This window comes from Pteropus medius, unplaced genomic scaffold (assembly GCF_902729225.1).
Source record: "Pteropus medius unplaced genomic scaffold, Ma_sr-lr_union100, whole genome shotgun sequence".
In the NCBI taxonomy this organism is placed as follows: Eukaryota; Metazoa; Chordata; class Mammalia; order Chiroptera; family Pteropodidae; genus Pteropus; species Pteropus medius.
The window spans coordinates 256,313-268,465 of NW_024354867.1; the positions used below are offsets into that span (position 1 = coordinate 256,313).

A 12,153-nucleotide genomic window follows, 5' to 3' on the forward strand; every position below is an offset into this window, starting at 1 on the left:
TCCAAACAGCCCCACTCCTAGAAAATTGTCATTATTTGACCAGTCTGACAGATTCCAGGAAAAAAAAAAAATATTCTAATGGCTTTACTTTAGAGCTGACTCAGAGCTCACTCAGCAGGAATACCCTGGGATGTTTGTCATAAACAATTATCAGAAACTGTTTTAACAGCACAGCTGTCTGTGGCATTGATAACATTTCTGGCAAATAAGAGGTTGACTAAAACTTAAAGGAAAAAACAGAGAAATTAAATATTCATTGGAGAATTTCAAAAACTCTGGTCTAATTCCTGTGTACATGACCAAGGAAGACCTGTAGAAGTCCTAATAGCTCACTTCTGACTAACCTAGAGTTTTTACATAAGAAGTAATTAAGAGACTTTAGATACTACACAAGAAAAGGAATACAGACCTTACGGAATTAGTTCTGGAATTTCACTAACAAATAAACAGTAACAACAAACAAAAAAAAACTATAACAATAACTACTGAATGAAAGTAAGGTTCTCATTTCCATAGTTGCCATATTACATTATTTATAATGTCCCATTTAAAAAAATAAAATTTGAGACACATGAGAAACAAAAATGAATGATCCAAACACAAGAAAAAATGCTGTCAACAGAAACTGTGCCTGAGAAAGTTCAAGCATTGGCTATAGACACATATGTATATATAAAAATGTATATTATATATAAATTGTGGCAATGAAATGTACAATAACTGAAATATTCACTAGAGGAATTCAACAGTAGATTTGAAGTGGCTAAACAAAGACTCAGCCAGCATGAAAATAAGTCAGTTGAGTTTATCTAGTCTGAGGAACAGAAAGAATGAGTGAATGAAGAAAAAAGAACAGAGCCTCAGAGATCTGTAGGACACCATCAAGTATACCAATATAATGTAAAACAAGAATCCTGGAGGAAGATGAGACAGAAAAGCAGAAAGACTCTGAAGAAATAATGGCCAATAACATCTAAAATAATGAAAAACATTAAACATGTAAGAATTTCAATGAACTCCGTGTAAGATAAACTCAAAATGATTTACCCTCAGACACATTTGTCCAACTGCCAAAACAAAAAGAGAGAATCTTGAAAGCAGAAAAAGAAAAATGACTCATTAAACAAGTGATCTTTAATAATATGAACAGCTGACTTCTCATCAAAAACTGTGAAGGCCATGCAGTGTGAAGATGTATTTAAAGTACTGAAAGGAAAAGGTTGTCATCCAAGAATTCTATATCCAACAAAGTTATCCTTCAAAAATGAAGAAAAAATTAAGATATTCCCAGATAATCAAAACCTGACAGACTTCATCACTAGTGGACTTTTTCTACAAGAAATAATAAAGGAAGCCTTTGAAACTGAAATGAAAGAACATTAGACAGTAACTTGAATCACAAATGTAAAGGTAAGTAAGTATATGACTAAATACAAATAATCATATAAGAGTAGTTTTTTTTGTTAGATTTTTAAAAAACTGTATAAAGGAAGTATTATAAAACTGTTGATGGGATTATACTGTACAAAGATGTAATTTGTCATGAGAGTAATACAAAGGAGAAGGATACTATATTGAAGCAAAGATTTTATATACTATTGAAATGAAGTTAGTATTAATTTGAATTACATTTTAAAGAATAAGGTGTTAGTTATATTTTCCAGGGAAACCACTAAGAAGATATCATAAAAATTTATTCTGAAAAAAAGGGAATTTAAATGCTAACCTAAACAATATTTAATGCGAAAGAAGGCACTAACAGAGGAAAGATACACAAAAAGTTAAGATATACAGAAAACAAATAGCATAAAGGCAGATGTAAGTTTTTCCTTACCTTATTTCATCAGTAATTAATCAGTATATGTAAAATGATTCAATAAACCAATGAAAAGGCTGAGCTTTACAAAACAAATTTTAAAAAATGATCCAAATCCATGCCATCTACTGGAAACACTCTTTAGATTCAAAAACACAATACAATTGAAAGTAAAAGGATGAAAAAATGACATACATGCAAAAAATAACTAAAAGAGAGCTACAGTGACTATGCCAATATCAGAAAAAGTAGATACTAAGTAAAAATTGCTACTAGAAACAAAAAAGTACATTATATATTGATAACAGGACAATCCATCAAGAATATATAACAATAATAAACATGTATGCACCTAACAAAGCCACAAAATGCAAGAAGCAAAACGTGGCAGAATTAAAGAAGCAGCAGATAAACAATAACCATTTGAGACTTTAATACTCCACTCAATTGGGAATAAGAAAACTAGGTAGAAAAACACTGAATAAATAAATAAAAGACTTAAAAAATACCATAAAAGAACTACACCAAATAGACCTTTATGGGACATTCAATCCAACAAGAAGAGAATACATATACTTCTCGATTACATATGGAACATTTTTCCTGGGAAAATCATATTCTAGGGTATAAGATAAGCCTCAATACATTTAAAATGATTGAAACCATACAGAGTATGTTCTGTGACAACAATAAAATAAAATTAGATATCAATTACCGAAATCAACTTTTAAATTCTCAAATACGTGGAAATTAAATAAGACACTCCCAAATTACTAATCATCTAAGAAAAAATGACTAGATAAATTTTAAAAAATAATTTGTGATGGAACTAAAATGAAAAAAAAAAACATATAAAAACTCATGGGATACACCTAATGTAGTGCTCGGAGTGAAATTTAGTGCTTTAAATGACATATTAAAAAATAAGATAAATTTGAAATTAATACCTAAACTTGCATCATAAGAAAAATGAAAAGTGAGTAAATAACAAGCAAACAAAGAAGAGAGGAAATAGTAAATATTGGAACAGAAATTAATTGAATGTAACATAGGAAAAAAATTAAGAAACTCAATAAAATCAAAAGTTAGTCTTTAAAAACATCATAAAATTTAAAAAAACCTTTGGTATGAATGACCAAGTAAAAAGGAGGAAATTCAAATTAAAAATTATGAATATAAAAGGGAAAGTCAATACTCACTTTATACAAACTTAATAAAAAGATTATAAGGAAACACAATGTATACTTTTATATAAACACATTAGATAACTGCAATGAACTGGACAAATTCCTAGAAAGAGACAAATTTCCTAAACTGATTTAGGAAGAGTTATAAAATCTGAATAGACTTATAGAAAAGGATTGAAGTAGCAATCAAAAAACTTCTCACATAGAATAGCTAAAGCCCAGATGGCTTCATTGGTGAAATCTACTACACAATTCATGCAGAATTAATATCAATCTTCACAATAATAGAAATGGAAGGAATGCTTCCTAAGCCATTCTCTATGACCAAAGTAACGGAAATAAACACTTCTGTTTATGACCAATTGATTTTAAACAAGAGTATTGAGACAATTCAATGGGAGAAACAACATTCTTTTTAATAAATGGTGCCAGGACAAGTAGATATGCTCATGCAAAAGAATGAGGTTGGAGCCCTACCTTACACCATATTAACAAAGAACTCAAAATTGATCATAGACCTAAATAAAAAAGATAAAATCATAAAAATTTAGGAGAAAACATAAGAGCTAATTACCACAACCTTGGGTTATATGTTTTCTTAGACACTATAAAGCTCAAATGACAAAAGAAAAATTAGATAAATTAGACTTCATCAAAATTAAAAGATATTTTGTCTCAGTTGTCATCATCAGAAAGCAAAAAGACAAAACCCAGAATGAAATAAAATATTTTCAAATTATAGTCTGATAAGGAAATTTTATCCAGAATATATAAAGAACACTGACAACTCAAAAAGACATCTGAATTTTTAAATGAACAAAACATTTGAATAGACATCTCTCCAAAGATGATATACAAATCAACAATAAGCACATGAAAAGACGGCCAACATCATTAGTCACCAAGGAAATGCAAATAATAACCACAGTGAGATATCACTTCATTCTCACCAGGACTGCTGTAATAAAAAAAGATAATAAGAAGGGTTAGTGTGTGCTCGCTTCAGCAGCACATATACTAAAAGAAGGGTTAGTGAGAATGTGGAAAAATTGGAACCCTCAATCATTGCTGGTGAAATTTTAAATTCTTACCAGTTGCTCTGTAAAATAGTTTGGCAGTTTCTTAAAATGGCAAATATCAAATTATACTATGATGCAGCAATTCCACTTCAAGATATATATCCAAATGAATGAAAATGTGTGTCCACACAAAAAGACATGAATGTGCATAACTCTTATTCATAATGGACAAAAAGTAGAAACAATTCAAATGTACATTAACTAAATGACCACTGAATGTCTATGAATAGACAATATGTTATACACCCATATAATTAGCTGGCAATAAAAAGGAATGATTTGTGCTACAACATGAACCTTGTAATTATTATGCTATGTGAAAAAAGCCAATCACAAGTGGACACACATTGTATGATTCTATTTACATGAAATGTCCACAGTAATCATATTCTTAGAGACAGGAAGTAAATTAGTGGTCAGCAGTGGCTGAATAGAGGGAGAGATGGGGGGTGACTACTAATGGGTACAGATTTTCCTTTATCAGGTGATGGATATGTTTTTAAATGAGACTATGATGACAGTTGCACAATTGGGGATATCCTAAAAACCACCGTGTTATATACCTGTAAAAGGTGAATTTTATGTTGTGTGAAATAAATTTTAATAAAGTTGTTATTTAAAAAACAATACTTTTAAAAATAATCATACCTGAGAGTGAATTTTGTCTTTCTTATCTAATTTAAAATAGAAGAATTTAAAGCAAAATTAAGCAAAATTTAAAGCAAAAAAAAAGAAGACACCTTTTTCTTCTTCTAGTAGTTTCCTCATCTTAATCAGCAATAAAAAACAACTCAGAAAACCAGAAATGAATGCATACTTCATTTGGAAAAAACTAAGGAAAAGTTATGAGAGCTGAATTCAGTGCAACATGAGCCAGGAAAAGTAAAAATTGTCTGCACTGGAGGAAAATAAATGGTGGCAACCAAAGGGTCAAGCATATGCTTCCCTGGTTCCATTTCAAAAAGCCTCACTAACTCAATTCCAACTCCAAGGATTCCAGTTTCTGTCCAGCTGTTTAATCCCAGGATTCTTATCCAATCTGCTAGTTTTGATTTGCAAGAGTCTTGCCTCACACTACCTCAATGTCCTAGAGATGGAGAAGTCTCCAGAACTGATCAAGAAGAGGGAGGAACTTAGGGACTCTGAGAAACATGGCAGAGTGAGAGACGTCTGCAGATCTCTCCCTCTGAAACAACAATAAGCTGAACATCTAAAACTCAACCAAAAACGCCCAAACTGCACACCAACACAGTAGTGGTTACTAGCGAGGGGAGGAGGAAGGAAGAGTTTGACAGGGCATAGGGGGTCGGGGTAGTCAGTGAAGTGGGTAAACGGGAGCAAATATATGGTAGCTGAAGGAAACTGGACTTTGGGTGGTGAACACACAATAGAATATACAGATGTCAAATGATAATGTACACCTGAAAATTATATAATTTTACTAACCAATGTTACCTCAATAAACTTAGTTTTTAGAAAGTTAAAAAAAAAGAAGAGGGAGGAACTTACAAAACACACTAGCTTGAAATAAAATTCCAAATTATTTCAGCAAATTCCTGAGATACTGAGAGTAGAAAGGAACTCAAACTATACTTTTTACTTTGTCTGTGGTAAGTTCATTGACAGTTTCATCTTAGAACTGATAGGAAAATATATTTTGAAATAGGTATTATCAAAGGTTTAAATATAATCACATATAGAATAGAAACTGAATGTACAGTATGTAAAAAAACTTGATCAATACGTAAAATTTAAGAAAAAAATAAGAAAGTATAAATAAAATATGAAATAAAATTGCATGAAAATGAACAAATATAGAACATGAAATATCAATAAGTTCAATCCCCCTCTTAAAAAATCATTTCAGTCTTGCTCAAAAAGAAAAGCAAGGTCCTTTGGTTTATAATAATTTATTCTAAATTTAGAATACAGATTGAAAATAAAGTGATATATCATCAAAAAGCAGTAAAAGGAAAGAAAAAGTGGCAATGTATCACACAATCAGCATTCAAGATAACAGCATTTTGTAGGAAAAAAATATACTTGAAAAACTTCCAGATCTAACCAGAGATGTTCAGTATAGAAGTACCAGATAAAATATAAATATATTCCTTTTATACAGTGATAGTTAATTAAAAAGAATAATGGAAAACATCTCATTAGAAATAATGATGCATATAAAATGAAACTTTACTAGAAAAACATACTATTCTTTAAAGGGAAAAACTCAATTATGTGCCTTTTTCTAGAAACTGGAAAAATAAACTACAGTTCATTTAGAAAAGTAAATGTGCAAGATTGCCATGAATTTTTGTAATAGATATTTAAAGAGAGAAAATTTGTCAAGCCAATTATAAAAAGATACAATAAAATTGTTGTAATTAAAAAAGAAAACACCAGAAATGAAGTGGAAATATAGAGAGAGATGCTGGCCAGCTTCCCTCAAAGCAAGCAATCCAAGAGTACAAGCCAGATATTGCAATGCCTTTTCTGATCTATCCTTGAAAGTCACACACCTTCACAACTATAATGTCACATGGTTTATATATTAACCCTATTTGACATGGGATGGGACTACAGGGGCAAGAATACCAGGAGATGAGGATGACTGGGAGCCATTTTTTAGGATGGTCACAAAATTCTAGTAAGAAACTTCTTAAAACTGTTTTAAGAACATATAACAAATAATCTAAACTTTTGTATTCATGATAAAATAATACATGAAAGGTAAATGGAAACATCAACAACAAATATAGGAAAAATTACTTACGTGGACAGAAAGTTATGGAAACATTACATTCTGTATATGGTTGTAGAATCCCACTCAGTACACCAAGCTTAAATATGCCATCTTTGAAAAGTTTGCCAGTATTACTAATATCAAAAGTCCACTGCACATCTTTTGTTGAAGTATTAAATAAGACAAGATTCTGTTAAGACACAAAAACAGAAATTTATAAAAATTTCAATATGCAATATAAAATTTGGTTGGCAATACCATACCAACTTGATGGGCCTATGCACAAAGTCAAGCAATTAAAAGTGGTAATCATAGATAAAATGTTTTAAAAGTGATGTTAGGCAAACAAAGACATATGCAAACATGTTCATAGCTTATTATTATTAACAACTATGAAAAGCACACAAAGGATAGAGAATGAGGTAAAACAAAAATATCGAAATTATGATGCCAGCTAGCAAGGATGCAGAGTAACAAAAACCTTCATTCATGGTTGTGAGAATGCAAAACGGTACGGTAAAGCATATACCTACTACTTTACCCAGTAATCTCACTCATAATTATTTACTTAAGTGAATCAAAAATTTATGTTCACATGAAAATCTGTATGTAAATGTATAAACAAACAGAAACAAAACAAGATTTCCTTCAACTAATGAATAGATAAACAAAATGTAGTACACATCCATACAATGAATAAAATTCAGTGATAAAATAAGTAAAGTATAATATTAACACAAAAAGATAAATGAATATTAAATATATTTTTGCTAAGTCAAAGATGTCAGATCCAAATGGCTACATATTTTATAATTATATTAATTCCCGTCATTCTAGAAATGTAAAATTATATGAATGGAAAAAAAATCAGTGGTTGCCAAGTGTTGGTGGAAGGAAGAATAGTTGACTACAAAGGGGTTACACAGAGAATTTTCACTGTAATGAAACTGTTCTGTATGGTACTGAAGTGTTAGATAAATGATTGTGTACATTTTCTAAAACTCATAGAACTACATACTACAAAGAGTGAACTTAAATGTATGTAAATTTTAAACAATCAATCAAGATGTTGGGAATCCCAGGATGGATCTTAGACTATGACAAACTGTATTACAAATGTATGAAATAATATCATCGATGTCAGTGGGAATGCAGAGGAATGGCTTAAGTAACTTTGAGAAACTACGTTTTGACTAGAAATTATAAAGCAAAACACAAGTTACTCTTTATAAACGATATACTCTAGTTGGCAAATGTGTTAGCACTTCTAACAGGCTATAGGTTAAAAATTCTGAAACTTTTTTACTAGTGTACTAAGGTTAAAAAATAAGTAAAAAAATAATAAATAAGGAGCCTTTTTGTTGGTAGATGCTACCAAGTAAGCATTGTTAAAGTCTCCCCTCCTGTGGTCATCGAGTCTAAGTAAGAGCCCTTCAAAGAGCCCAAACAGTTGTGGAAGCTCTTCATCGGAGGTTTGAGCTTTGAAACAACCAATGAGAGTCTGGGGAGCCATTTTGAGCAATGGAGAACACTCACAGACTATGTGATGATGAGAGATCCAAACACCAAATACTCCAGAGGCTTTGGGTTTGTCACTTATGCCACTGTGGAGGATGTGGATGCAGCCATGAAGGCAAAGCCACACAAAGTGGATGGAAGGGTTGTAGAACCAAAGACGGCTGTCTCAAGAGAAGATTTTCAAAGACCTGGTGCCCACTTAACTGTGAAACAAGATTTTTGTTGGTGGTATTAAAGAAGACACTGACGAACATCACCTAAGAGATTATTTTGAACAGTATAGGAAAATTGTAGTGATTGAAATCACGTCTGACCGACGCAGTGGCAAGAAGAGAGGCTTTGCTGTTGTAACCTTTGATGACCATGGCTCTGTAGATAAGACTGTCATTCAGAAATACCATACTGTACATGACCACAATAGTGAAGTAAGGAAAGCCCTACCTAAGCAAAAGATGGCGACTGCACATCCAACCAAAGAGGTCTAGTGGTTCTGGAAACTTTGGTGGTGGTCATAGAAGTGGTTTTGGTGAGAATGACAACTTTGGTCATGGAGAAAACTTCAGTGGTCAAGGTGGCTTTGATAGCAGTTGTGGCAGTAGAGGATATGGTGGCAGTGGGGATGGCTATAATGGACTTGGTAAGTAGGGAAGCAATTTGGGAGGAGGCAGAAGCTACAATGATTTTGGCAATTACAACAACCCATGCTCAAATTTTGGAACCATGAAAGGAGGAAACTTGGGAAGCAGAAGCACTGGCCTCTATGGTAGTGGAGGTCAATACTTTGCCAAACCACAAAACCAAGGTGGCTATGGCGGTTCCAGCAGCAGCAGTAGCTGTGGTGGCAGTGGCAGAAGGTTTTAATCACTGCCAGGAAACAAAGCTTAGTAGGAGAGGAGAGCCAAGGAAGTGACAGAGAAGCTACAGGTTAGAACAGATTTATGAACTCAGTCAAGCACAATGGCGGCGGGGCCTAGCTACTACAAAAAAGATATGTTTTAGACAATGCTCATGTGTATGGGGAAAAAACTTGAGGACTGTATTTGTGACTAAAATTGTATAACGGGTTATTTTAGTTTCTGTTTTGTGGAAAGTGTAAAGCACTCCAACAAAGGGTTTTAATGTAGAGATATTTTTTGCACCCATGCTGTTGATTGTTAATTGTAATGGTCTGATCATGACACTGAGTAAATATGTCTTTTAAAAAATTATAATAAAATAAGCAAGGGAGAAAGAGGAAAGGGTAGAATTAAACTTGTGGTACTGGATTAGAGTCAATGTCAGCAGTCTCAGTTTGAACTCATGTTGACAGAGAGTCATGATTGATAAATAGATGGATAGATGGATGGATAGGTAATTATACAAATATGTGATGGATAGATAGATAGATATAGATATACATATATTCATGAGTTAGTATACATACAAATATTTCCTGGCTCTATTTGCTGAATGGGTCTAGAACACGACACCTCAAAAGCACCTAGCACACCTATTGCACAGATCTTGATTTCTAAATACCATTCTCCCATAAAAGGTACAGGTGTTTCTTGGAGAAAATGTTGATTCTAGAGTTTGAACAAGTAAAATAAAAGATGAGCCTGGATAATTTATAGTGCCAGAAAGTAAGAGAATGCTTAAATATTATAATGCTGAGAGTATGTTAAAGGACCAGTCTAAAAGAACTTCCAATTACCAAAGCTGGAACAATTTTAGCTACTAAATAAATAATGCAATATTGTATTATAACTGCAAGTATAAAATAAATATATTTGAGTTCATTCTGATATATTATGTAAATAAATAGATACATGATGATAGATAACAGATTAAATAGATGATAGGTAGTAGATAGATAGATAGATAGATAGATAATAGATAGATGATGAATAGAATAACTTTTCTTACAGAAAAATTCCAAATGATATTCCCTTCCAGAAAGTGGAGCTTGACCCTGTACCCCATGAGTGTGGGCTGAAATTGACAACTCAGTTCCAAAGTATAGAGTGTAGAAAGAGAACAGTTTCTTCAACTTTACAGTGGAGAAACTTGGCATATATCACCAGTGAAAGTCAATGTTGATATCATGTATTCCCTTCACATAACGTGACAAAAGGGATATTTCACCTCCCTGACATACCTCCTCAAAACCCATGGAAAATAAGAATTCAGTCTAGTCAGGTGGAACACATCAGATACACCAAAATCAGAGAACATTCTGAAAATAATGCCAGACTAGTATTTTAAAACTGTCGAGGTCATAAACCTGTGACGAGGTCATAAAAATATGATGAGGTCACATATCAGAGGAAATGAAATGAAATATGGAATCCTGGATTGGACCCTGAGACAGTAAAAGGACATTAGTGAAAAACTGGTGAAATAGAAATAGAATCTGATGTTTCCTTAAAAATACTGTACTAATGTTAATTTCTTAGTTTTAAAAAAATGTTCTATAGTTGTATAAATTATTAACGTTAGGGGAAATTGCGTGAAGTATACACGGAAAATCTCAGCACTTTGTTATGTTTTGGTAAATCTGGGAGCTATGAAGATGACTTGTGTGCAGACTCATCTTTCCAATAGAACATACTATTAAAGTAAAACCTTAAACCAGGCTTTTTATCAACTTTACTCTTCAAAAATTTGAAGCACATAGAATGATCCATAAATTGCGATCACAACAAAATAATGTACTTTGTTTCTTTCTAAAGCATTATTGATTTGAAATATTTAGAATAAAAAAATGAGTAAATTTTACTCCAGATATCTCTTAAGTATTTAAACATCTATTTAGTTCTAATATTCATATACTGTGTAACAAAATTAATTTGCACCTTATAAAGAAAACAACATCTTTTAAAATAGAAGGTGGGCATAAATCGTACTAGCTATTTAAATGCTTAATTTTCCTCATTCTGATTGAGAAAATGGTATAAGACCTCTAAAATACTATCCACTTTCCATATCCTATCCTAAGAATAGTACTGATACAGTCAGCTATAGAGAAACATTCAGTTTGTTTAGTATTTTATTATTTTTCTTTATAATTTTATCAAAATAATACATGTACATAGGTTACATAAATAGCTCAAAAATGCTATAAAAAAACAGGTGTCACACACAACTCCTCCTCGTTAACAGTTCTATTTCCCAGAAGCAACCAATTTTAGCCCATTCTGATTTGGATTTTCTCTAATAACTATATCTTATTCTATGGGGTGAAAGGTTAAAGAAGTACAAATTAGTAGTTCATAGTTGGGCACGGGGAGCATGGCATAGGGAATGTAGTTAGCATTAATATGATGGCTAAGTGGAGGGTCAGGGGAGGGAGGGAGCAATTAGGGGGATCATTTTATGAACGTTATAAATGTTTAACCAATTTACTGTATACTTGAAACTAATTTAAATAAACAAATTTATTTTAAAAAATAATAAATAAATATAAATAAATAAAATAAATGTGATGCTGAAATGGCTTACTTTAGGTTTTTTATGGCTGCCATAACAAATTACCACAAACATTTTAAAAGAATACAAATTTATTATATTACAGTGTTATAGGTTAGAAGTTCAACACAGATATTACTGGACTAAGATCAAGGTGTTAGAAAAAACTATGATTTTCTTCTAAGGTTCAAAATTTCTGGAGGCTCTAAGGAAGAATTTCCTTCCTTGCCACTCCCAGTTTCTAGAGGTCAGACACATTCTTTGGCTGGTGGCCTCCTTCCCCTATCTTCAAATCCAGCAACATCACAACTCTCCACCCTTCTATTATCACATTTCCTTCTGATCACAGTCAGGAAAGGTTCTCTG

General features: G+C 32.1%; 1 protein-coding gene and 1 pseudogene across 1 annotated transcript in view; one reads left to right on the top strand and one right to left on the bottom strand.

The window, feature by feature from the left end:
- The window catches only part of CFAP47 (cilia and flagella associated protein 47), a gene marked incomplete at its 3' end in the record, with an annotated part of 348,750 nt that overhangs the window by 251,235 nt on the left and 85,362 nt on the right, over nt 1-12,153 (bottom strand). Inside the window, exon 20 of the mRNA XM_039855224.1 lies at nt 6,853-7,012. Within this exon, the coding sequence (XP_039711158.1) occupies nt 6,853-7,012 (160 nt within the window). The remainder of the gene's footprint in view (nt 1-6,852; nt 7,013-12,153) is intronic.
- LOC120596775 (heterogeneous nuclear ribonucleoprotein A1-like 2) lies at nt 7,324-9,234 on the top strand (annotated as a pseudogene).